General features: G+C 42.0%; 2 protein-coding genes across 2 annotated transcripts in view; both read right to left on the reverse strand.

The window, feature by feature from the left end:
• The window catches only part of LOC145397135 (ionotropic receptor 21a-like), a 52,147-nt gene extending 40,907 nt beyond the window's left edge, over positions 1-11,240 (reverse strand). The window contains exon 1 of the mRNA XM_080270333.1: positions 11,142-11,240. Coding sequence (XP_080126459.1) covers positions 11,142-11,240 — 99 coding nt within the window. The remainder of the gene's footprint in view (positions 1-11,141) is intronic.
• Positions 11,241-11,419: 179 nt separating this feature from the next.
• Positions 11,420-26,864, reverse strand: part of LOC145397136 (uncharacterized) — a 36,382-nt gene continuing 20,937 nt past the window's right edge. The window contains exons 4-5 of the mRNA XM_080270334.1: positions 19,594-19,753; positions 11,420-11,572 (exon numbers count right to left, since the gene is read on the reverse strand). Of these exons, the coding sequence (XP_080126460.1) occupies positions 11,420-11,572; positions 19,594-19,753 (313 nt within the window). The remainder of the gene's footprint in view (positions 11,573-19,593; positions 19,754-26,864) is intronic.

Here is a 26,864-nt window from a genome sequence, read left to right on the forward strand (position 1 = left end):
GGTGTTAAAAATTATTGTGGATAATTGTATGTATGTTTTGATGTCAAAATATGGCAGACTGACCTGCAAACACTGCCAAAATAAGGAGGAGAGCTGTACATACAGTAGTGTGTAGGCAGGGTGTTTCTTGGTTTTCAGTGTTTTTTCTGCGTGGTTTTCTTAGTGTTTAGCATTATTTTGGGTATTCCTTTGTATGTTTTGATGTGTTAATATGCCTGAATGACTAGAAAACAGTGTCAAATTAAGCATAGGTACCGTACAAATAGGTTAGGTATCGGCTGGAGGTTGGGTATAGGTAGGGTCTGGGTAATTTTAGGGGAATAGTGTTCATCATCTGGTTGTTGCCATTACCCAGACATGCCTTTGGCTCTGTTATGTCCGGAAAAATGAGGAATGGCTGTATAGAGTAATCCCTCATTCCAGGTGTAGCTGAAGAGAAGTAATACTTACATTATAAATAGGAAAAAAAGAAGAGATATTTACAGGTGCACAGATTTCAAAGTTATGTGAACGGATAGCATCGTGCTGACGTGTTGGCTATGAAGACACGGAGAATCTGACTGGCAGAGTAGATAACATCGAAATGTCTCATGACTCTAGGAAGTAAAAAGCCTAAGACCTCAGAGGGTCTGTGTGCTGACAACCTTAAACAACATCAATGGTTAGAGTGGTGTAAGAAACTTCACTTGGTTGATATGGTGAGACTGTCGTGGTTAGATGACTTGAAAGAACATCTGCAATTACATTAGATTTACCAGGCACATACTGAAAGGTTGGCGTGAAGTAGCTAGATGTCCGGTAAGATTTCTTCCTTTGAGTAAGTCACAAAGTGAGAGATGATCTGTTTGGATATGCACTGGATACCTGTAGATTATGTCTCTGAAATGTTTGAAGGACTGAACAACTGCAAAAGCCTCCCAATTAGTAACACTTTAGTTGCATTTAGCGGCACTGGGGGCACGATTAGCATATGCTATTACACGCTTCCTCATCGCCTGATCAACTTGCTTCAATTCTGCCCTAGGCCTACACCAGATGCATCTGTGCAAAGAAAAAAAAGGTTTCTTATAATCAGATATTTGGGCATCAATAAATGTTGTCTTCAGTATTTGAAAGCCATGAGACTTGTCATTAGTCCAAACAAAAGATTCATTTTTCTTAAGTACTTAAGTAAGAGAGGCGGCGATCTGTACATAACCTTGAATAAATCGCCAATAGCAGCCACTGATTCCAAGGAAACTCCTTATGTCATCACTACTGGTGGGTTCTCAGAAGTCAGCAACTGCATTAATTTCTCATCTCCGGTATGAAGGCCCGTAGCATCCACTACATGTCCAAGAAACTTAATATTCTTACGCAAGAAGTTCCATTTACTGCACTTTACTTTTAGACCTGCCATTTGGAGGCAGTAAAAAATATTATTGTAGGTTGGCAAAATGATATCAGCTACACCACAATGATATCAGCTACATACGCAAAACCATAATGGCCAATCATACCACTGCATATAGAATGGATAAGCCTCATGTACACTGATGGAGCATTGCTAAGACCAAAGGGAAGCCTGTTAAAATAATAGTGACCAGAAGAGATACTGTATGCAGTTATGGGATGAGACAAGGCTTCCATTTCTACTTATAAATTGCCACTAAGTAAGCCAGGGGAAGTGAAAAAAAAAAATCTTGCCAACTTATTCCAGTCAATCTGATAATGCTGATAATGGGAATCAATCAGGGACAGTGGCAGAGGTTGCTTTACGGTAGTCAGCTATGGGGCTGAACCCGCCTCCCTTTTTGAGGACTAGGAAAAGCTGATTATTCCCTGGCTGATGGAGTCTTCAGTGCTGTCTTGGTTAACCCGCCCCGTCCCGACCACTTTTTCGCCACTGGTACCCCCCAGTCCCGACCATTTTTGGACCCAAATTTTTTTTGCTAAAACTTTCGCTTTTGCTCAGAAACAATGGTCAGTCACGAAGAAATTGTTCCCCGGGGTCCATAATTGCCCTAAACAGGTATGCCTTGGTCACACCTGGCACTGTGTTCTCTGTAGGTGGTCTGAGCCTCTAACGTTTTCTATGGTATTATAAGTCTGGGAAACCAATGAAAGTAAGTAGATATGTATTTATTACAAACATAAAAACATGTGATAAAAGAGTAAACTGGATTTTATACAAAAATAGAGCTGAAATAAGCATTGTACCATCATGCGAAACGAGCAAAATCAGGCAGACTGGTCACGATGAATCGCTAACATTCCAGAATCATGATACATATCATTTTTTCTACTTACATAATACATCTACAATAACATTATACCATTTTACATTTTATTGAACTGTTTTTACGTATTCACAGGCCTTTCGATAACATTTAGCGTAATGTTAGCGGTTATTTACGTAGTGAGTGAACACGCTGTGACTGTTGTTTCAACTCGTATTGTGTTTTTTCTACTTACATAATACTTTCCTAATAACATTATACACTTTTCAACTTTAGAGAACTGTTTTGAGATAGTTTCAGGCCTTACGTAAATATTTAGAGTAATAATAGCGTATAATAACACACACGGTGAAGTCGCTATGGCTACTATTTCAACTTACAACCTATTTTTGTACTTATATAATAATTCTCCACTAACATTGCACATGTTTACACTTGATATAATTGATATCACATAATTTCAGACCTTACGATTCAACTGAGCGTCATATTATCGCGTACTCACACAGTGAGTGTTATCGTGATATCATTTGTTTCATCTTACACTAGTATTCAACTTATAAATTACCTTACTACTAACATTACAACCTTTTCCACTTTATATAATTCCTATCACATACTTACTGACCAGAATGTTCTACTGAGCGTAATATTTTCGCAGATTTACACAGTGGATGTACTCGTGACATCAATTATTACAACTTACACTATTTTTCAACTTATACGTTTTATTCATGCTAACATTACACCTGTTTCCACTTTATATTCTTGCTATCACATATTTACTGACCAGAGTGTTATACTGAGTGTCATATTTTTGCAGATTTACACAGTGGGTGTAGTTTTGATATCATTTCTTTCAACTTACACTATTTCTCAACTTACCGTATACATTACTTTCCTGAAAACATTACACCCGTTTCAACTTTATATATGACTTAGCACCTATATACTGACTGGCCTTACCATTATAATGAGCGTCATATCGCCATCCCACACAGTTTCAGTAGTGTAGGAAATTATGGTACTCTTTGAAACAAGGGTGAAGGCACAACACAACATTGCACTCGACACACACGTACTTTGTGTCTTTTCTCTGAGTGGATGGTCTGACTGTTGAGTGCTTGCATACATGGCAGCGGCGCTGGGGTTTACGACGGTTTGGGTCAGAAGGGATTGTGCTAGGATAGTGGCGTCCTGCGAGGCGTAGGGGAGTCTGGGCAGCCATGGGGGTGCGGGTGTGGTGTGTGGGTCTGTCCTGGGCATGCTTGGCGATTATTTCACATGCCAGCTCCCTCACAAACCCCTCAAAGGTCTCGGATACTCCGGTGGTCATGGCGTGCAGGTAGTGTGCATTCAGGACCGTGATGTCGAGCAAGTGGAAAAAGAGTTTCTTGTACCACTTCATCGTGGTCCTGGCACAGTCAACACTGGAAATCATCGAGTCTGACTGATCCACTTGCCTCATGTTCAGATTATAGTCCAGTACAGACTCGGGTTTCCAGACGTTGCACCTCCTCTCGCTACGATGATCCACGGAGTCTGTGCGGTGCATCAGGGGGCTGTGAACAGTTGATAGGAGGCAAACTTCCCTGTTGTGGTTCCACAGGGTGGCAAGGATGTTATTGGCCTGGAAGAAAACCACCTCATTCTTGTCGAGTTTCCTCCCTATCTTGACCATATGGCGACGGATTCTCTTGACTGTACCACAGACTCCGGTGTCATGTTAGTGGAGGAACCTAGCGAGAAGAGGGCTAGTGTACCAGTTGTCCAGGTACAACACATGACCATGATGAAGGTACTCCTCTATCATTGTCTTCACCACGGCCTCAGAGAGTCCTATACTATGATCTTCTGTTATATCTGTCTGTGCACCCGTGTACAAGACTATGTCTTGCACATAACCAGTCTTACAGTCACACATCTTGAACCCAAAACGGTGTCTCTTGTTGGGTATGTACTGCCTAAAGGAAATATTGCCTCTCCACACCACAAGACTCTCGTCTACGACGAGGTCTCTGTAAGGATAAAATGAGGAGCGGAACATTTCCCGTAAATGATCAAATACCAGCCTAATTCTCCTCATTTTATCTGTGTTATTTGCATTGGCTGGATCTTCTGCATCAAAAAAGTGGAGGCGGCCGAGAATATACTGAAATCTGTTACGACTCATCACCTTTCCAAAGAAAGGTGTGAGGATCATTGGGTCAGTTCTCCAGTAGGCAGGAATTTGGTTTTTCCTTACCACACCCATCAAGAGAACCAGGGCAAAAAATAACATCTCTGAAATTGTAACGGGATAGTCATATTGTTGGGAATGCCTGCTCGTGGTTCCCAAACGTTCACTTTCACGGCGCTGTGTTCGTGAAAATAGATTGGTCTGTTCCACTATGAGCCCCACAAACGCCTCCCCAAAGAACAAGTGGAAAAAATCCACCCTAGACGAACCCGCATGCACACCTGGAGCCGTGCAACCAGACTGCCACTCCTCAGTGAAAGGGTGAATAATGGGAGTAAAATTACTCCCATCTTCCCAGTTCCACGAGACACCACCGTCTCCAGCCACGTCCCCATCATCCCCTTCGTCAGGGTGGGGAGGTGAGGGTGGTGGGGGAGGTTGGGGAGGTGGAGAGCGGCGCCTCTCATGACTCGCACTTCTCTTCCCTCTCCCTTTTCCTTTACCCTTTCCCTTCCCTTTCCTTCCTTTCCCCACATCCTGGGGCTGTGGGGAGGAAGTTTGGGAATATTGTGGGGCGAAAGACGTGCTGGGGAGTGGCTCCACCTCCTCTCCCCTAGGCCTACGTGCACCACGTGCTCGTGCTGCCTCCCTCACACCACTTTCCCCTTCACCCCGCACTCCCGCCACACCACTTTCCCTTTCACCCCGCGCTGCCACCACACCACTTTCCCTTTCACCCAGCACTCCCACCACACCACTTTCCACTTCCCCAGACAAAAGACTTGCACTATACCTGATATGTCTTCTCACTCCACCTTCTGATCCTCAGGGTGATATTTTTTCTTTTCCCAACCACGAGGCGATATCACGTCCTAAGCTGCCGTCATCCTCATCGTCCTCATCCTCGTCCTCATCAGATTCGGGATGGAGAGATAACCGTGCACGTGGTTGGGGAGCAGGCTGGCCTTCCCTTGCCTTACGGTATGTCACATACCTCTTTTTCCGGGGCGAAGGGACCTCTTCATCACTGCTTGTTATTTCTTCCTCTGGCTGGACGTAATTGCGATCCACCACATCATCGTCAAGTGGAGAATCACTATCTCCAGTGAAGGCTTCCAGGGCGGATGCAATTTCGTCGTCTGAAAGACCTTTCTGCGCCATGTCTGACCTGGGTCACTGCTAACACGTGAGTGACCGAGACAAGGGCGAGCGCAGGTCACGCGGGGTCTGGGACGCTGCCTGCCTGGCGGCAGGTAGGGGAGGCTTGGGTACGTGGGTGAATCAAAAATCTCGCGCAAATTTTGAAAATTGTGGAAATTATGAACCTTGCAATTGCAGGACGTTGAAGTACGTCAACGGGATTAGCAATGACATAACGTGAGGACGTGGAAGTACGTCTACGGGACGCCGCGGGTTAAGCATATCCCACAGTATCACGTGAGCTTCTTTTTGTAAGTTATGCTGGGACATAAATTGACTAAGTACCGGGAATCAGTTAATTGGTGTGTTTAAATGAATTATCTTCCCAGTAGGTTCAGTTGACAAGGCCACAACATATCTTTAGAACTGCAAAAGATTAAGTAATTGCAATTTATGCTCAGGAAAATCTCTAGGGTTTACTTGAAGGGATATTTCAACTGAAGGAGTCATAGAAGAATCCGTAGAGTTATATATATATATATATATATATATATATATATATATATATATATATATATATATATATATATAAACAGTACTCCCTCAATTACCCGGATGCTCAGTATCTGGACGTGTTGATTATGCAGATGCTGGACCTTGGCACTATTAAACCATTACCCGAATTTCCTTGCTATTAACTGGATATATATAAGTCTCCAATAACTTCAGCTGGCCAACTGACATGTTCAAACATTCGATATCGTGGCCGCTGGGCTCGAGCCGTAAGCGGGAAGTAGTCCGTAACCCACAACCAGAGCTAATTGTACATCCTCCCCTGTACTGAATGGTCAAAGCCGCGTGCTCATCTGATTACTTCCAACGAACCTCCAGCACCTGAGTATTACAACAGTAACCCACAACAATGATAAAACGTCCATACTCATCCCCACCAAATGTTCAGTGTTGCACAGCCATTAGATTAGAACATTAACTCGGAAGGCAACATGAAGGAATTGCAATCTGACCCTGAAGTTGAAGAAATTGAGTGGGAACATGAAAGTCCATTTCCATTACCCACTGCCCTGAGGCTACGAACTGTACCACCCTTCACTCCACCTCTACTATACACTGTTGATTTGTCTGAAGACGCATGGACATCCAACCAGTTATATGAACATTATTAAATTAATTATTGAGAGATCTTTTTCTCCCACAATACCATTGCAAATCCTGTATAGCGAGATATTACATTAGTGTAGTTTTATTATCCATCACTATAACATATATCACCATTTTACTATTCGTTTATGTATGCACTTTAATTAAGTCAGAAATCTCCATATTATCCAGTATGCTTTTTATTATCAGAAATCTCTTAAGGCAGCTTTTGGCGGTCTTTCTGCCAGATGTCAAAAGGCCAGAAATGAGTCATAATTCGGGAACTGGTGGCCCAATTAGACTGCAAATGCTTATTATTCAAGTTAGAGCATTTTAATGGTACCTTACCCTAACAAAAACTGCACTGCATTGCGCAGTTTTGGGTGTGTTATGGTAACTTCAATGTCCACAAAGAAAGTCTGTCTATCTATCTATATACCTAGGCTGCTTTCCCCAAGGAAAGGGAGGTAGCCGAGACAGGACGACACACTCCCCATTTACTCATCCATTCAAACACATTCATTCGCATCTTAGCCCCAAAGAGGAGAAGGGACAGATCCTCACCGTACTACACCGCACAAGGGTCAACTGCGCAATGCAATCAGTGACATCCACAGTAGGGCCCGACAGCAGAGCTGGTTTACCCCTGCCACATCATAACAGACCCATCCCCTTACTCGCACCTGACCTGACTAGCTGATCAGACCAAATGCGGGAGAATATCCCCTCAGGGCTGCGTCATCACTTATTCATTCACAATTTCTCTCCATTTATTTCTGTCACTCACAGCCACTCTTCCTTGCTCAACAGACATCCCTCTCGCATCCAGTGCTCTCTTCACACTGTCCATCCATTCTATTCGTGGTCTTCCTCGCAGCCTTACACCTCTCACATCAGATCTAGTTATCTTTTTCACCAATCGCTCATTATCCATTCTCTCCATATGCCCAAACCATCGCAACACCCTCTGCTCAACTCTACCAGCCATCTCCCGAACAACTCCAGTTCTCCTTCGCACTTCATCATTTCGCATTCGATCCATACGTGTCACTCCACACATACTCCTCAGACACCTCATCTCCATTACATTCAAATTTTTCCTCTCTGCTACACCCACAGTCCATGTTTCAGCCCCATATAACGCAGTTGGTACCACAACACCCTCGTACAGCCTTCTCTTTACATCCATTCTAAGCGAATGACATCTAAACACTTTTTTCATTCCTCCCAGCACCTTTCCTACTTCATTTATTCTAAACTTCACTTCTGCATCTATTCTTCCATCCACAGCAACATGTGACCCTAGATATTTAAAGCACTCTACCTCCTCAAGCAACTCGCCATTCAAAACTATATTCATCCCCCTACCATCTACCAACCTCGTACACTTCATCACTTTACTCTTATTCTCATTTACTTTCAATTTCCTCCTTTCACACACCCTTCCAAACTCCTCTACCAACTGTCTCAATCTCTCCTCTGAATCAGCCACCAGTGCAGTATCATCTGCAAACAGCAGCTGCTTCAGATTCCACTCTCCACCATCAACATTCACCAGACTCAGACTTCCACCTAAAACTCTTGCATTCACCTCCCTTACAACACCATCCATGTAAATATTAAACAACCAAGGTGACATCATACATCCCTGTTGCAGCCCCACTCTCACAGGAAACCAATCACTCACAGCGTTTCCCACTCTTACACACGCTCTACTATTTACATAAAAACTTTTCACCCCTTTTAGTAACCTAACATCAAGTCCATACAATCTTAAAACAGTCCACAAAGCCTCCCTATCAGTTCTATCATACGCTTACTCTAAATCCATGAATGCCCAAAACAAATCCTTGCCTTTCGCTAAATACTTTTCAAACACTTGTCTCACAGCAAACACCTGATCCACGCATCCCCCTCCCACTCCTAAAGCCACACTGCTCATCACCAATCACTTTCTCTGTACCCTCTCTAACTCTCATAATTAACACTCTACCATAAACCTTACCTACAACACTCAACAGACTTATACCCCTAAAGCTAGTACATTCATACTTATCACCCTTGCCTTTATACAACGGGACCACACAAGCACTTGCCCAGTCAATTGGCACCATACCTTTCACAAAGCACACATTCAACAATCTTACTAACCAGTCAACAATAGTCACTTCACCACCCTTCAGGCATTCCACAGCACACCCATCCATACTTGCAGCTTTCCCTGTTTTCATCTCCTTTACTGCCTTCTCCACTTCCTCCTTGGTGATCAAAGAATCATTGAACTCTTCCAGCACATTTATTCCTTGCACCCTCCCATACGCCACAATCTCAGCTACCCTTTCTTCCTCTACATTTAACAATCTTTCAAAATACTCTGCCCATCTCTTCCTTACTGCATCCATCTCAATTAACATTCTTCCATCATCTGTTTTTACTCGTTCTTTCTTCCCAGACTCTCCCTTTCGCACCCTTTTCGTCTCCTTCCAAAACATTTTCTTATTCTGTTGAAATGTCTCTGTCAGCCTCCTACCCCACCTCTCATCTTCTGCCACTTTTGCATCACGCACAACCCTTCTCGCCTTATTCCTCTTTTCCTTATACCTTTCATATGACACCTCATCCTTCCTTTGCAGCCACACTTCATATGCACGTCTCTTCTCAGCCACAGCCATACTTACTTCCTCGCACCACCATTCACTTACTTTTCTTACACCACCACCCACACGTCTCACACCACACACCTCTTCTGCATGCCCCACCACAGCACTCTTAAACAACTGCCATTCCTCCTCCACACTGCCATTTTCCTGATCTTTCACTGCATTCCACTCATCTTTCAATTTCTCCTGATACTCTATCTTTTTCTCTCTTTTATCCAACTCACTCACTTTCAGAACTTCCCTGCCACACCTAACCGTCCTAGCTCTCACCCATCTCTTACCTACTCTTAACTTTCCCTCTACCAATTAGTGGTCAGAAATACCTCCACCCTTCCTTCTCAGAACTCTCACATCCAACAATCTTCCTATTACATTCCTAGACACAACCACATAGTCCATCAAAGCTCTATCAACAACCCTTCCACCTTCCTGTCTGACCTATGTATACTTATAAATATCTTTCTTCTCAAACAGCATATTTCCAATCACCATCTCTCGTTCAACACACATCGTTATCATTTGTTCCGCATTTTCATTTCTTCCAGGCACACCATGCATACCAACTACACCTTCAACTGCTACATTTCCCACTCTAGCATTTGGATCTCCCATCATTACCACACTCACATTCGCTCCAAAACTCTGCAGACACTCGTCAACATCATTCCAGAAAGACTCCCTCTCTTCTTCATCCCTTTCACTACCAGGCCCATATGCACTCACAAACACCCACAACTCACGTTCAAATTTCACTTTCACCCACATCAGTCTCGATGACACCTCCTTCCATCAATCACATACTGCTGTACTTCCGGACTCACCAACAAGGCCACACCTTCTCTTGCCCTTCCTCTCTAAACACCTGACAATCTTCCATTCACACTTCCAAACATAGACTCATCCTCCCCTTTCATCTTCGTTTCACTCAAAGCTAACACATCCAACTTTCTTCTAACAAACATTCTCCCAATCTCCTCCCTTCTAGCCTCAATAGTACTACATCCACGCACATTCATAGACCCAATCTGCAGGGTACGGGGATAACTCCATCCCCCATCCCTTTCTCTGGCCTGTCTCTTTTTAGGAACTAAAAAACAGAGGAGGGGATCCCTAGTTCCCTCACCCCGCCCGTTTTAGTCGCCTTTTACGACACGCAGGGAATATGGTGGCAGTATTCTTCTTAACACAACCTGGCCGCAGAGTAGCAGTATCACCCCATAGTGCATCCAGATTGTGTCCCCCCCTGTGGCGGGGGGGACACAATATGGTCCATGTCAAAAGGCCAGAAATGAGTCATAACTTGGGAACTGGTGGCCTGACTGGACTGGATTTAGTTTTATTCTTCAAATAAGAACAATTTAATGGTACCTTGCTGTGACAAAAATTGCATTACAGTGCGCCAATATTACTGTGTTACGGTAAAATGATGGACAAACCAACAAAGCAACAAACTTAGGGAAATCGGATCATTATAATATAGATATTATTAAAAAAGTATAATATTCTGTTTTATGGTTTTCATATCATCCACCTATAGTAACAATGTTGTTTTATTATCTGTTAATCTATAAAAGGTTGGGAGACATTTTATTTACCTGGAAGGGGGAGACAAATGCAAGTCAGCAGATGTTTATTGCATAGTTGTCATGATTCAGATGCTGCCTGAATGTGATGAAATGGTGATGACCCATTCCTCTGGCCACCTCGCTGAGGGGAGTCACCTTGACGCTGTTGCTGTGTTTGAACCACGGCTGGTAGTGCCACCTACTCTAGAGGCCTGCTTACCTTTGTAGAGTTTGGCATCTGTCGGCCTCGTGGATTAAGCATCCCTTCCACAACACTGGCAGAGGAGACCTGCTGGTGATGTTGCACATTCCTGCCCATCGTCGATCTTGGGCAAGGTTTATGTCTCCCCACGTGATTTGCCATGCATATCGTCCCGTAATGCTGGGAAATGGGAGTCCTGGAGGTTAAGTGATGCTGCTCGACGTGACCTGAAGCTGGCAACACTTCTTTGATCCCATATTCTAGCTAAAAGGGCTCCCTGGTTAGGCCTGACCGGGTCAATCAGCTGGTTTCTTTTTGGCTAGAGTCAAGTGGGCACTGGTGGGACTGGTGGCTCCTGTCATCCTGGAGTCACCCTGCATATACTCCCTCACTACCTCTGCGGTTGCAATAGGTATTATCCCCGACATATGACCTCCCTTTGCTGGGCTCTGTGGTGGGGGAAGGGGTAGGGGAGTGTAGTTTGTATCTGCTGTTCATGGCTTTTACGAATAATAATTCTGTTTTGGATTCGGTATCTGTAGCTGGATGTTCAGACTTACTATTCTTTATTGCCACTCTGGAGCCTCAACAGGCCCCTGAGGAATTGTCCTCCTTCGCCCCAGCATTGAGCTGGGGCTTGGAGGAATTTACATCGGGTTGGTTTGAGTCTGGTGTTGGCCCACAAGAAACAGAGTCAGAGTCATACACAAACTATCTAGTGCTGAAATCCTCTGTGGGTGGGTCAGTGCTAGATACTGACATTTTTTATTTGCAATATGCCATTGTTCCAGCTCGTGGCAGAGAATCTAACGTATCTACCCAGGTGGACAGAAGCATCTTTGTTGACGTGTCCTCTCAAGAAGAGAGCTCCCATTTACTGGCCCTGACTTCTGTTATTGGTAATGATGTTTCATGCATTCTTCATGCTACCTTTAACTGGTGTGAGGATATTATTTTTTTCTCTTCTGTCTCAGGCCTTTTCCTCCTCCTAGTGGATATATAGCTTTCTACTCACCACTTCTTGTGGACTGTGGTTCTAGAGGTGGCTGTGCTGTTCTGTGTCACACAGATATTCCATTAGCTTCCTATGCTTTCCAGTCCACCCAACAGGCTGTGGGCCTTCAGTTACACCGAGAAAGAACTTGCATATTCTGTAGGCTTTATTTATCTCCCCCTGTACCTGTCTCCTGTGCTGATCTTGATCACATTATTCATCAGCTTCCCGGGCCATTTGTTCTGAGTGACTCAAATGGGCGTCACACTTTGTGGAGTAATACGCAACATAACTCCTGTGGTGATCTCCTGGAGTCTTAGACTGATGATTTAGACCTGGTTGTTCTGACTAATGGCTACCTGATGCATTTTCGTGTACAAAATGGTACTTTATCTGTTATTGATCTAACATTGGTCTCCCCTGATTGCTCATTGGATTTTTCTTGTGAGACCTTGCCTCACTTGCACGGCAGTGATCATTATCCTGCTGTGATTAGGACATGCAAATTTGGGCTGGTGGAGCATGGCCCTTGCTGGTGTTCGAATAAGGGAGCATCCACACGTGGTGTCAAACATGTGTTGACAACATAGCTGGCAACATTTTTGGATACATGTACAGCAGTAGTTGGATAGATGTATGCAAACATGTTTCAGTGCAGCTTCGAGCTTACTGGTAGCAGAGGTGATGAGATAAGCGTGTTCATAGGAAGCAGCTGAGACTTCATCATAATGTTTCCAACATGGTCTTGATGCAGCTGTTTCGAGCATGGTTGTAGCTTGTTCGTTATTGTGTTGTTTACATGTTGCTAACACTTTTTCTGGCACACGTGTGGACACTTCCTAAGGCTGACTGGGCAGAATTTGTTAAACAGTGCAGCCTTGACAATAATGTTCCAGACTTTCAGGGTGTTGATGTAGAACAGTATTTTACATCTACTATATATCAGGCTGGTGTTTCCTCTATTCCATGAACATCTCGAAAGTTCTGCAGGAGACTTGTGCCTTGGTGGAATGAGGAGTGTGTTTTACCTAGGAGATTCTACGAAGTCGCTAGTAGGAGATACGGGGGAAATAAAAATGTCATTTGAAAAAATCAATTTAAGAAAGCTCATGCTGGTTATCGGTGGGTTCTGAAAAACTCACGTCGCACCTCTTGGAGAACTCATTTCTCGTCTGCCACCTCGTCCACTCCTTTACCACTGGTCTGGAAGAAGGCAGGAAAATAACAGGCAAGTATTCACCTTGTCCTTTCCAGGAACTTAAAATCCAGAGATCTTGTGAGGTTGCTTCAGCCCTGGCTGAGAACTTTTAATATTCAAAATCAGATTTCGCCGAGCAGTTTAGCTGTTTTCGCCATCAACAGGAGAGGTTAGGTATTTCTATTATACCTAGAGGAGGGGAACCTTATAATGCTTCCTTTACTCTCCATGAACTACAGTGCTGCTCTACAGAAGTGTAATGATTCTGCTCCTGGACCTGAGGACAGTCCTTATGCTATGATTCTCCTTTTGCCGTAAAATTCTCTATTGTTTTTATTAGACCTCTGTAATAGGGTATGGGATAAAGTTGTAGTCCCCACTAATTGAAAGATTTGTATAGTTCTCCCATTTTCTAAACCAGGTAAGGGTCATTCTAATATGTCTAATTATCGGCCAGTTTGTTTGAGGTTTTGTGTGTGCAGACTGTTTGAGAAGATGGTTAGCATGAGGCTAGTCTGGTATCTAGAGAAAGATGTTTTCTTCTCTCTGTCACGAAGTGGCTTTTGCAGGTTGCAGTGTACATCAGACAACCTCATCAGATTTAGAATCAGCAGTCTGTGGGGCTTTTGCACCTCGACAACATCTTGTGGCTGCATTCTTTGATTTGGAAAGGGTATACACTGTGGCTTAGTTTCACAGTTTTGGGCTGTGTGGCCGCCTGCCATTGTTCCTTATTGACTTCTTGATAAATTCCAGGTTTCAAATCCGTGTGGACTCATCACTCCCTGTCCCTCGGGTTCAGGAGGAAGGTATCTTTAGGGGAGCGTGTTTAGTGTTCCTATATTTGCTGTTGCCATCAATGGCATAATAGGTTCCCTACTTGAGGGGGCGTTTTCTTCCATATGTGCACAATACAGTTAGCTGGATACCAGATGTGTGCAGTTGAGAGAAGCGTGCAACTAGAATTGGACAGGGTCGCTGTCTGGGTGGAAAAGAGAGGTTTTTGTTTTTCTTCAAGCAAAACTGTGGCTATGCATTTTTGTAGAGTAATGGAGGTTCTTGCAGACCCTGAATTATTCCTAAATAAGCACCTGCTACAGTGCATGGAGGAGACCAAGCTTCTTGACTTAACATTTGACTGTCGGCTTACCGGGGTTTCGCATTTGAAACTTCTACAAGTGTTGTGCATGAACTAATGAATTTGTTGAGGGTACTATCTCACACTTCGTGGGGCACTCATTGGAAGACATCCCGACACCTGTACCATGTCTTAGTGGAATCTAAACTTGCCTATGGTTCTGAGGTGTACTTCTCATCTACCGTGCCACAGCTTATTGTTTTCAATCCTGTGCGTCATGTTGGTTTGTTTCTTGCTACTGGCGCTTTCAGATCCTCTTCAATGCCTAACTTGTTGACGGAGGCTGTGTGCCTCCCCTAAATCTACAGTACAGTGAAAGTCACTAATCATTTAAAGCTGTATGCCAGGCTCACTCCTTGCTGTTTGTGTGTCACAACAGTGATTTTTCCAATATTATGATTTTCATCCTCGCACTCCGCATCCCTTTGGGTAGAGTCAGGCAGATTATGGATGATTTAGGTATGGGTGTGGAGCATGTCTGCCTTGACCAGAGGTGCGGATGTGCAGAGATGCTGAAGGTACCAAGTCTTCTGTCTCCTCTCTAGCTCCATATCAGCTATTTTTGGATAAGTCATCCATTCTCAGAGGTACCACCTCTGTATATACAGATGTTTCGAACTCAGACACTAGTGTCAGGTTTGGGGTGGTTTCCCAAAATTTGTGGGGAGAGAATAACTTCCTCACGATTCCTCTATTTTTATTGCGGAATTGACAGCTGTCATTTTAGTTCTTCTGCTGATTTTAACACATGTGATGTTCAAAGTCCCATTGAATCCTTTAATTCAGCTCACCACCTGGTCCTTGCCGTCCTTGTGTGGCTTTTCCCGATACGGAGGTGTGGTAATCTTGTTCAGTTTTGTTGGGTTCTTGTGCATGTATGTGCGGCGGGCAATGAGGAGGTGTATGAATTAGCTAAAGCTGCATCTTCTCGGCGGCCTCCTACCAACTACCCGCTTTCTGATACCAATATGACACCTTCCTTGCTTTCTGTGATTTATACATGTTGGCAGAAATAGTAGCATGTTGTTGTTCATAATAAAATAAAGGAATTTTTTCAGAGGGTCAAGTTGTGCTGAGGGTTCTTTCCTCCATGTCTCGGCAGTTGGAGGTGGCACTTGCCCGGCTTCACATTGGGTACTCATGGCTCACTCATGGGTTCTTCATATGTAGCTGGGACTCAACCACTTTGTGGTGATTGCCTTGTTCCTCTCACTGTCCGTCTCTTGCTGGTCGAGTGTCCAGTTCTGGGGAACCTGCTTCTGAGATTCCTCCATAGGCATGAAAGGGGGGGGGGGGTTGAGAAGATGGTGCCTGCTGTCTGTCCTCGATGCTTGGAAGAGCCTACGAGTATCTGACTGTTGTTTGTAGTTCTGTTGAGGAGGCGGGCTTCCAACCGCTTTGATAGGCAATTGATATTAACCTGGTACTTAATTATTCTCTTGTCATTTTATTTATCATTATTTTCTACAGGTGGGGAGTATCGGCTTTGTTTAGTATGCAAAATTGATTTTTTTTTTTTTCAGTCTTTTACCTTGTTGTCCGGGGGCATATGACGCTAGCAGTTGTGCCGCCATTTTTTTGTTATATTTAACAATTAATCAATCAGTCCTCGGGCCAAATCTGTAGACTCAGGAAGGGAACACGGAGAAGACTGTTTACTGCGTACACAGTCGAGAAATCCTTAACACTGTGTAACGTAAAGGCGGTTAAACGGGAGCTCACTTTCCTCTCTCCAAAATGAAATTAAAGGAGACAGAGATCTATTACATTCCGCAAGTGTAACGCAGCTCTCTTCCAGTAAAGTGCCCAGTCAGTGTGCAGAGTCGTTAAGAATAACCCGAAGTAATTATGGTATATCTACGGGCCTACTGTACATCTCACATATAAGCATATGAAAAGAGGACTAATTCAGTTGACCAGCTGGCTCAGACAAGGTATCTCATGTTGCAAGGATATTAGTAGATACCAAAGGTGAGGTTTAAAAATAAGGCTGTGGCTTGGAAGGGAAAATGAAAACGATAACACTGAAGCGTAAATCATTTGAAATAGAAATTTTAGTAGGTCAGATGAAAGAAACATCAGATCAACTGTTTTGGTACCTGGAAAATTAATGTAATGTTTCTGTATTTGGAGATTTAGTAACTGAGGCGATTCTTCTGACCAAACCATTTCAGTCGTATGATTTTTAGCAAATTCGTGATGCTCAGTAGAGAGGCACGAACTACATCACTGGAAACTTAAAACACTCATCAGTTGTTTTTTCCATTACAGCGTTCATCGACCTTCTTAAAAAAATCAGTAAATAAGATTTCTAGATTAAAGCCATTTGTTTGAGTTCTCTCCTGACTGCTTTTATGGCTGGGAATGTTGGCACTTTTTTTTTTTTTGTTCTGTATGTGTTGATGTATGAATTATCACATAAGAAAAGGCAAGCGTATATAGTAGACTGGAAAGATATGTCAGTCATTTCTTTGCAGGACCTCATGTTGTTGCTCTCTAAAACAGTGTATTACTAAGATAAGTTTTGTGAGCCTTACATTGACCTGTTGTGTTCATCTGGTATTGAGAATCAGCTAAGTTAATTGGTGCTAAATAACTAGAATAACGTAAATTGTGAGTGAATCTGACTGAACCGTGTAAATTATCCAAATGTTACCAGATACATAGACGTGAATGCCTATGCATTCCTCTGATCTTGTGTGAATATTTTCTAGATAAGAAAGAAGGAACCAAAGGCCAGAAATCTGGAAGGTTGTTCCCTCCTAAAAAAAAAGAAAAAGAAAAAAAGCCAAATTCAGGATCCATTAATTATTAAGATGAAAAGTCTTTTACTCGACCTTGTTGAGAAGAACTGCATGTGGGGAGCCTTCCCCCTCTCCCCCACACACACATATGAGATATGTACTGGACGCTGGGGAGAATAAAACCCTAGTACAGAGTCAACAACTATACGGGGGTAAAGCAGGCTTAGAGTGAGCTTAGAACGCCTAATCACTTAGCAGCAGATTTTGCGAGTGAGGTAAAATGACCTTTCCAAGATAAATTCTGAGAGAATAAAACCTGAAGTATGTTCAGAGATGATGCAGGATTGAGTATGATGTTATCTAATATACTATGGCACTAGCCGTGTGTGTGTGTGTGTGTGTGTGTGTGTGTGTGTGTGTGTGTGTGTGTGTGTATTTTGGGCAGCCGAAACTACACATTCAAATCGCACCAAAATTGGCACAAAAATCGCAAAAAAATTCACTGATGTGAAAAAACTTGGTCCCATCACGATTGAAAAACTTTTACTATATTTAATGAGCGATCACATTTTGACCAAAAAAAGCCGCTCTCGGCTCCCGGCATAGGACCTCCGTAGAATTTTTTGCCCAGACCTACAGCAGCACAAGAACCCTCTGCAGGAGCAAGTGTGAGGGGCCCAAAGGGCCCACGAGCACTTGTTAAATATTAAAGGACATTACTGTGGGAGATTTTACTGGGTAAACAGATGTAGGAATTGGGTTTTGGATTTAAAAAAAAAAGAAAAGGGTACTTTTACCTCAATCCGAGATATGAGCCACGTCAGAAATTACGTGTGCCATAGTCTCATCTCGTGTTTCTTGAGGTAACTTCTGTAATAGACGGTGTTCGAAGATTATGGAAAGGTGAAGAGTGGAGTCATCAGCATAAACGTGGATAGGGTTAGATGTACGGGTAAGAAGGGCATTGATGAATAGAAAGAATAGATTTGGTGACAAGACAGAACGCTGAGGAACATCACTACTGGTAAACTTGGAGAAGAAAGTTTGCCGTCAGCAGCAGGAGTTACAGAACGACCAGAAAGGAAACTAGAGATGAAGGGAAAGATAGGAGGATTTAAACTGTGAAGGGACAGTGACTATAATTGTGACATAAAACAGGTGCTTCTTCTGTTATAAATTGCTTCTCTTTTGAATGGTTATATTTTGGTAGCATAGCTTGGACTTTGCTGGACGAGCACAAAAGTGAGAGGAGTGTGCGTTTTTTTTCTAAGAAGCGTGTGCCTGGAGCTAGATGAATAGACAGACAGGCAAATAAAGAAATTTAGGAGCACTGTGTTGCTTATGTGGATGAACTTGAAGGTGTTTGGAAGGCTGCCCTGAGTACATGCGAATGAGAAGAATGGATATGGATGTGGTGAAGTAAGAAAGAAAGGAAGATCGAGTATGAGGTAAAGGGACGAGGTGGAAAGGTGTATGAATTAGTGATGTAAGGAGAAGGGAGAGCAGCTTGATAGTCGGGGATAGCATAAAGTGATCGCAGTTTGTTTGTGGTCATCCGCACTGTGTTCGTCTATAGACAGACTATTGAGATCATCCAGCTCCGTACAACTGCACACTTTTAACGCCTTATTATTATCCTCATTTTATCATTTCATCCACATGAAAACTAAGCTAAATCACCTAGTACATTACATCTTTCTGGGGAATGATATTTTATCTTCATCAATGTACCTCCTTTTGTATGTATTTACATATTCATTATGCTCATGAGAGATGTGTGAACTGGTGTGGTTGGTCAGAGCTTTCATTAACCCCTTGACTACGACGAGCGGGTGGGGGAGGTTCTCTTCCTCGTAGTTATGATTCAGATCCCTTTTCCAGTCTAAAGATGAGGTTGTGTCACATACAGGAACAGGACAAGCAAAAATTAAGGTTTAACAACAGACGTAATAACTGTGCCATAAATTCATTCACACCAGTGAAGCTTCCTTGACTCCTGAACCATTTAAAATTGTCTAGTGTTTGCTACATTCAAGCAGTTTTAATCAGTGTTGTGGATGCTTTTTGAAACAAAAAGGCTAAAGCATTTGTTCACGCTTCCTGTGTGTAAGACATTGAATTAGGCAAATAAAACTTCCATAATGAACAAAGCTAAAATTATTCTTAAAAATATATCATACTGAAACTGCTACTCCAAAACTTACCAGTGCCCAAATGGAAAATAATTCTCCCATACTATAGTTTTGAGCAAAAGCATTAACACTTTCATTTCTACTTAGACGTTTATTAGGTATGAGATGACATTCAGAGTCGGAGGCTGATTTTACTAGCTTCATATTAAACACGGTGACAATATCTGGCTAGAGTATAACTGATTCATATTAATTAATCTTTACCTTGACCAGAGCAACGCAGACCACCAGTGTCGTGGCAAGAGCAGCCAACCACACCCAACTGCCCAGAGGATAAAAGAAGTTCAGCCACCCAGGACCAGCTTTGGGTTTGGCCATGGCAAAACACATATACGTTGTGGTGATCATGCGCGTGAAATCATGTCTGAAAATTATTTAGTGTGTACAGTCATATGGTGTCCTGGTTGTAAATTCTAATATAACTATACATGTATTTTTTAAGATGCCTAAAGTATTATCTGTGAATTATATAAATAAAACTATAAGAGATAAGCAGTTTGCATGAAGACTGCCTGTATTCTTGACCCAAGAGGGCAATATGATTCTAAACTATGCAACTGACTTAAGTCATAAATGTTGGTTAAAACTGAATTTAAAATTATTTCAAGTTAAGACTGTGTGAATGATTTTTGTACTGAAGACTCTTAATGTATTATAAGAATTGTCAGTGGAAGAATCGATATCAATACAGAACCCCCTTTTTAAACCCTTAACCGTGGGGCGTCACTTTCGTGATGCTTGGGAGCAAGGGATCATACTGCGGGGCGTCAGTTTTGTGATTCTGTGTTATTTTTAATTCACCTGGGCTTTCAAGTGGTGGCTTGTATCGTCTATCAGTACTGCCAATGTCCAACACTAGTCAGCACTCCTAATCTCATCTGTACTCCCATCCATTGTTGACAATTTAGCCATTTCTCCCCGTTCTTGACTCCCCTCCCTACCTCCCCTCCATTACCCTCTCCTCTCGCCTGCCCAGCCGTGCTACGCTAAGTAAATCTTCCCTGGAGTTTTCCACTGATTCCATCCATTGAAATAAGCCCTATGCCCTATTCTTAAACCAAATAATATATATAAAAAAGAAATAAGGTAAGTGATAGTGCCATACACCTGGAATTGGCTAATTATCACCTGACAACACATCACGTGCGCTCATTCGCTAATTTTTGCTGTTTATTTCCCCTTGAAATATGCCGTATAATCTTTTCTTGTAGTAAAAATATATATAAGAAAGGAAGGGAGAAGCCTAAGTGATATTTACATTCACCTGGAATTACCTGTTTTATTATGTATTGTCTAGATTTCCTGCCAATCATTTCATAGTGTATGTATTAGCAGCTGTCACCATGCTGACATTGGCAGCATTGCACTCCCCCTAGGCCACCACACTGTATTCAGGTTACTGTCGTCTTCCAAGGTGAAACCACGTCGGATTCGCGCCTGTCCAATTCCGCCACTTTTTAGCCCCATGCAAAGGGCCCTGTGACCACTAGTCCCTAATAAACCTTGTGTGGAAAGGGGTAATGGGCTAAATGACTGCTGTGGAACGTGAACTGGCTAATTTATCAATGAAAATGTTGGACAGTGACTACGATCTTCCTGGTGAGTAAAACAGTGCAAGTGGAAATGTAAATAATGTGTAAATAATGCGTAAACAGCAAGTGAAAGCAATGAATGTAAATATAAGTGAACAGTGGAAAATAGTTTAATAAGTTACTGCAAGTGACAGTGCATAACACAGTGTAAATAAAATAGAAATGTAAATAATGTAAATAAAATAGAGAATGTAAACAGAAATATAAATGAGTAGTAATATAAGAATACGAGTATAATTACTAGGAGTAATGAAAGTGAAAATTTCACTCTAGCATGTATGAATACTATGAGTTATGAAAGTGGAAGTGAAAGTGACAGATTCACTCTCAACGCTATTATACAGGACGAGAAAGTGAATGTTACGCATTTTACTGAAAGAGAAATTTAATGCCTACAGTGACAATAAACTACTAATACTGAAGGAAACTTATGGATAAAGACTGCAGATATATATAAGTGTTATATAGTAATAGAAATATAAAGTGTGAGTGTTTTTATGAATAATAAATGACAGAACACCAGCAGCGAACGAGCGTAAGTGGGAAGGTCATACGCGCTCATAATTTTCATTGCTTTCACAGTGGGTTTTTTTAGGAGTATGGATTCCAAACTATTTGAGAATCATAGAATAGTGTTTCTAGTGATAATATCAGACTGTGGTAATCATATTACGGGTTGTCGGGAAGTGTAAAGTGGAGACTTCGTTACCCAACTTCAGAGGTCTCCACAAGTCCTACGGTACTCGACGAAGGCTCAACAAACATACTAGGAGAAAGCTGAAGGTATGTGCCATAAGCATATTTAAGTTTAATATTCTAGAACTAAATACTGATTTTTGGCAAATATTTTTAGAGAGTCTGTTGGAGCGCGAATATGCCCGCGAGACACACAAGTCAAGCAAAAACAACCCCGCGGTTTAGGGGTTAAACATAAGTAAATTGTTTATGAATATGAACCCTGATACCCAATTTCGCAGTCTGAATTACTATTCATAAATATTCATATATACAGAAAATTGTCAACTTAAAAACCTTGATTATGTAAATATCTGACTGTCATTTAGTGGGTCTTATGAAGCTCAATGTAACTGTCGTTGGAAGCTATGGCAGGGAGTTCAAACGGTTGTTTTCAAATAGGTTCTCAGCAAATCAGTATCTCAGTGGCAATTGCATTTGTGGCCTGCCTCTGGGAGATTAATTGCAAGTATACTTGCAACTGCTGATGAATATATTAATATACAGTATGAAAGACTGTTTCCGTTAACTCTGAGGCAGGTCTAGCTATCTATCTACTGCTAGACGCCTCAGTCCCGAAAGGGGTAGCCACAGACAAGTCGCCTCCATGTCGCCATGTCCAACGCCATTTCACTCCCTGGCTCCCAGCTCACACCCCTCTCTCTCATATACCTCTCCACTCCATCCTTCCATCTCATCCTCGGCCTCCTCCTCCCTGTTCCCCCTTCCATCTCACTCTCATTCGTTCTTCTCGTTAGAGTCTCGTTCTCCATCCTCTCCATGTGGCCAAATCACCTCAACATATCTCTCCTAACGCTTCTATCACATCCACATTTACACCACAACGCTTCTTCACCTCCTCATTTCTCAGCCTGTCTTCACGTAACTGCACATGCTCACACGACTTGTGTCCTTCTAACAAGTTCCAAGCTTCAGTTCCATACATTAGTGTTGGTATCATGATAGTGTCAATCAGCGACTTTCTTGCTTCAGTGCTCACTTCCCTGTTCCTCATCACTGCTTTCAGATTACCAGCAACCTTTCTTCCCTGTTGTACCCTTTCAAGCACTTCATCTTCTGTACTTCCATCCTCACTCGCCACACTACCTAAGTATTTAAATGCACTCACATAATCCATTTCCTCATCATCCAGCCTCACAGTACATCTAGTGGCTTCATTTCTCTCGAATACCATTATTTTTCTCTTCCCTATATTCACCTTTGGACTCCGTTTCTTACACACTGTCCGAAACTCATTCACCATGTCTTGCAGTTCCCCTTCTTCTTCACGTATCAATACGGTATCGTATGCAAACAACAGTACAGGGAGTGTCCAAACATTGCCCTTTCTCATTAGGGTCGCTACAACATCCACTTCCCTACCTTGTATTTTTTTTTATAACCACACCATTATACAAACTGAACAACCACGGGGACATCACCCATCCCTGGTTCAATCCAATATTCAAATAGAAAAATTCACTCAGTTCACTATTCACACCCACTGCAGCCTTAGAAACCTGATGCATACACTTCAGGGCATTGAACAACTTCCCATTTACTCCATATACTCTTAATACTTTCCACATTCCTTGTCTGTCAACTCTGTAATATGCTGTCTCCATATCCATGCAGGCTGCATACAACTTCTTTCCCTTCTCTAAAAACTTTTCCACTAAAGACCTAAGAATGAATAACTGATCTACACAACCTCTTCCCTTCCAACTAATCCCTCTGTTGTTTCCCTAACTCTGTCAGTAAGTATCCTGCATTATACTTTTCCTCTTACACTAACAAGGCAAATGCCCCCATGATTACTGCACACTTTTTCTTCCCCTTTTTCTCTGTACAGGGCAAAATTATAACTGATTTCCAATCCTCCGGGACTCTACCTTTTCCCGGGCCAATCTGCACATCTTCCATATCCATTTTACTAGTATCTCTCCCCCATGCTTCAGCTTTTCACCACACACTCCACCAACTCCTGGGGCTTTCCCCATTTTGGCTTTATTGCTTCCACTACTTCCATCCTACTGATTTCGTCCTTTCTGCTCACCTCCCTCTTCTCCTAACCATTCCCCGGCCACTTATACTCGCATTACTTTCATTCTCCATGTTCAACATTTCCTAAAAGTGTTCTCTGCATCTCTTTAATTTTTCTCTCTTCTCAACTAGCAATCAATCATTTTTACCTTTCACTTCCAGACATACTTCTTTATCATCCTGTCTAAATCTCTTTACCTCTTTCCGGAACATTTTCCTACATTCCCTCCATTTTACACCGAAATCCCTTCCAAATTCCTTATCCACTTTCTTCTTACTCTCTCCTACTAATCTTTTTGCCTCTCTCTTCCTCTCAACATATAACTTTCTCTTCCGTCCCTCAACTTACTCCGCGCCCCTGTTTCTCATCCACGCACTATATGTTTTCTTCTTTTGTGCCACAGCCTATCTCACCTCTTCATTCCACCATGCTGTTCCTTGCATCCCCTTTCGTATTCTCTTCAACCCACACACCACCTCACATGCTGCACAGATTTCTTTAGTGAATATCTTGCACACACCTTCCACGTCCCCCATCTGCACCAAATCATATTTACCCAGTCGCTCATCCACTTCTACCTTATACTCTGCCTTTTTTCCATCTTCTTGCAACCTTTCTACCATCCCCGCATGGACTACTTCCTCCCGTCCTTCCCTTCTCCTTCTTCTCCATTTCTTTTGAACCTTGACTTTCACTGCCACAATGTGGTGGTCGGAAAGTCCACTCCCCCAACCTCTGTATGCTCTTGTATCCATTACACACCTTCTTATTCTTTCATCCACACACATATAATTGCTCATTGCCTTCCGTTCACTCAGTTCATCACCCTCCATTCTCATCACTTGCCATGTATACCTGCGGATCATTTTGTGTCTAAAGAAGTTACTGGCTATCACCAACTGCCTCACTGCACAAATGTCCACTAGAGCACTGACATTCTCATCCACTTCTGCAGGCATACCCCATGCACCAACTACTCCATGCACCTTCACATTCCCTACTTTTCCATTTATATCTCCAATCAAAAATACTCTATCATTCCTTTCAAATGTTTCCATGCAAACTACCACATTTGTCCAGAACTCTTCTTTCTCTCTGCTTGCATGATGTTGCTTTGGTGCACACACACACACATAATTGCCCACATTTGTAGTCCAACGTTTAATCTTACCCACACAATACTTGACCCGATGGATCAGTATTCTCTTTAGTCTCCTTCCATCTCTTGCACACAACAAGATAACCTCCTTCTTTTGCCCTCTTATTTTCACCTACTCCCACTCATATACCTCATCCGTACTCCCATTCTCCCACAGTCTCACCTCGCCATTTTGTCTCAGTTATTGCACATACATCCACTTTTGCATCCTCAAGCACCTGAACAATCTTTCTTTCTTTTACCTCATCATTCGCACCCCTTACATTCCATGTCACAATCCGTAACATGTCCTTTGTCCAATCCTTAGTCGTCACGTATTGGTCATTCCTTGTCCGAGGCTTCTTGTTTGTATTTTTAGCTAGTTTGTTTTCCGGTGAGGGGCACTAACCCTCCACCAACCCACTTGTTGTCACATAGGGAACACGAGTTGGTTGGTTATGCGGTTGCCTCCCAGCATTATAGATGATCTCCAGGTTTACAAGAAATCATTTGACTTCCCACTCCATGCAGAGCAACCCTAAAACAGAGTACCGCTACTGTACACTGTGTCGATTATGGACGCTGCCAATTACCATGAGGTGAGTGATAATTGTAAGTTTTGAAATGTGCTACATCATAAGTTTAAATTCTGTGAAGCGTGGACGTTTCTTGATGGGTAAAGCTGTTGAAAAAAGTGTAGTGAAATGGTGTGACAGATAAACAAGCAATTGGCGTCGCCATGTGGAACAAATGAGGAGTGACAGACCATGATTGTTTACGACAGCAAGGTAAGTGTGTGCAGAAGGGAGAAACGGAGACCATGATCAGAGAAGGCGTGAACATATCATGCTAAGAGGAGAGACAGAAGTGCCAGAAGCTCGTTTTTCTTGAGGGGTACCCCTCGCACAAAGAGGAGTTGGGATATTGAGAAGTACATATATAATTAAATGGATAATAATATCGCTACTGTATTATTATGCAGGTAATCTTATACATGTAAACATTACAGGAATATATCTCTCTATCTGTCTACTGCCAGATGCCATAATCCCGTAAGGGGTGGCCATTTGACTTTGAGTTATTTGTTTCACGGGAAGGGGCACTAACCCTTCACCAACCCACTTGTTGACATGTAGGAAGCACGTATGGTTTGGTTATATGGTTACCACCCAGTATTGTAAATGGTTTCTTGGCTTACAGGAAACCATTTGGCTTGTCACTCAATGTAAAGCTACCTGTAAAGGAATGAAAAGCAATAAGCAGTGACAAGAAAGATGGGAGAAATAGGAAAAGAAGAGGGCAGGCACAGAAAAAGAATGATAAAGGCTAAGGAAGAAGTAGGCAGCACTACATCAAGTGAGTGGATGATGGTTGTTACCACTTACCACAACATATATATATATATATATATATATATATATATATATATATATATATATATATATATATATATATATATATATATATATATATATATATATATATATATATGCCTGCGATGTTTACATGTATGAGATTACTTGCATAATAATACAAAAGTTATATATATATATATATATATATATATATATATATATATATATATATATATATATATATATATATATATATATATATATATATATATATAAAGAGTATGATATCGGAGGGTTTTTTCGCGGGAAAAAATAAATCGGACTTGAACTTGAGTAAATACAAAAAGTGCAACACATTACTACAGTCTTAGCTTAGGGTTTGTGTGCCAGACTGTGATCCTGTAGGGGCCAAGTTTGTTTTCTGCCTCTGACTATCATTATTTTGTCAAGTTATATATATATATATATATATATATATATATATATATATATATATATATATATATATATATATATATATATATATATATATATATATATATATATATATATATATATATATATATATATATATATATATATAGTTACGGAACAGAGAAAGATAATGTACA

The sequence above is a fragment of the Coenobita brevimanus genome, chromosome 40, assembly GCF_032717465.1.
Source record: "Coenobita brevimanus isolate Jiangsu-jjx chromosome 40, ASM3271746v2, whole genome shotgun sequence".
NCBI lineage: Eukaryota > Metazoa > Arthropoda > Malacostraca > Decapoda > Coenobitidae > Coenobita > Coenobita brevimanus.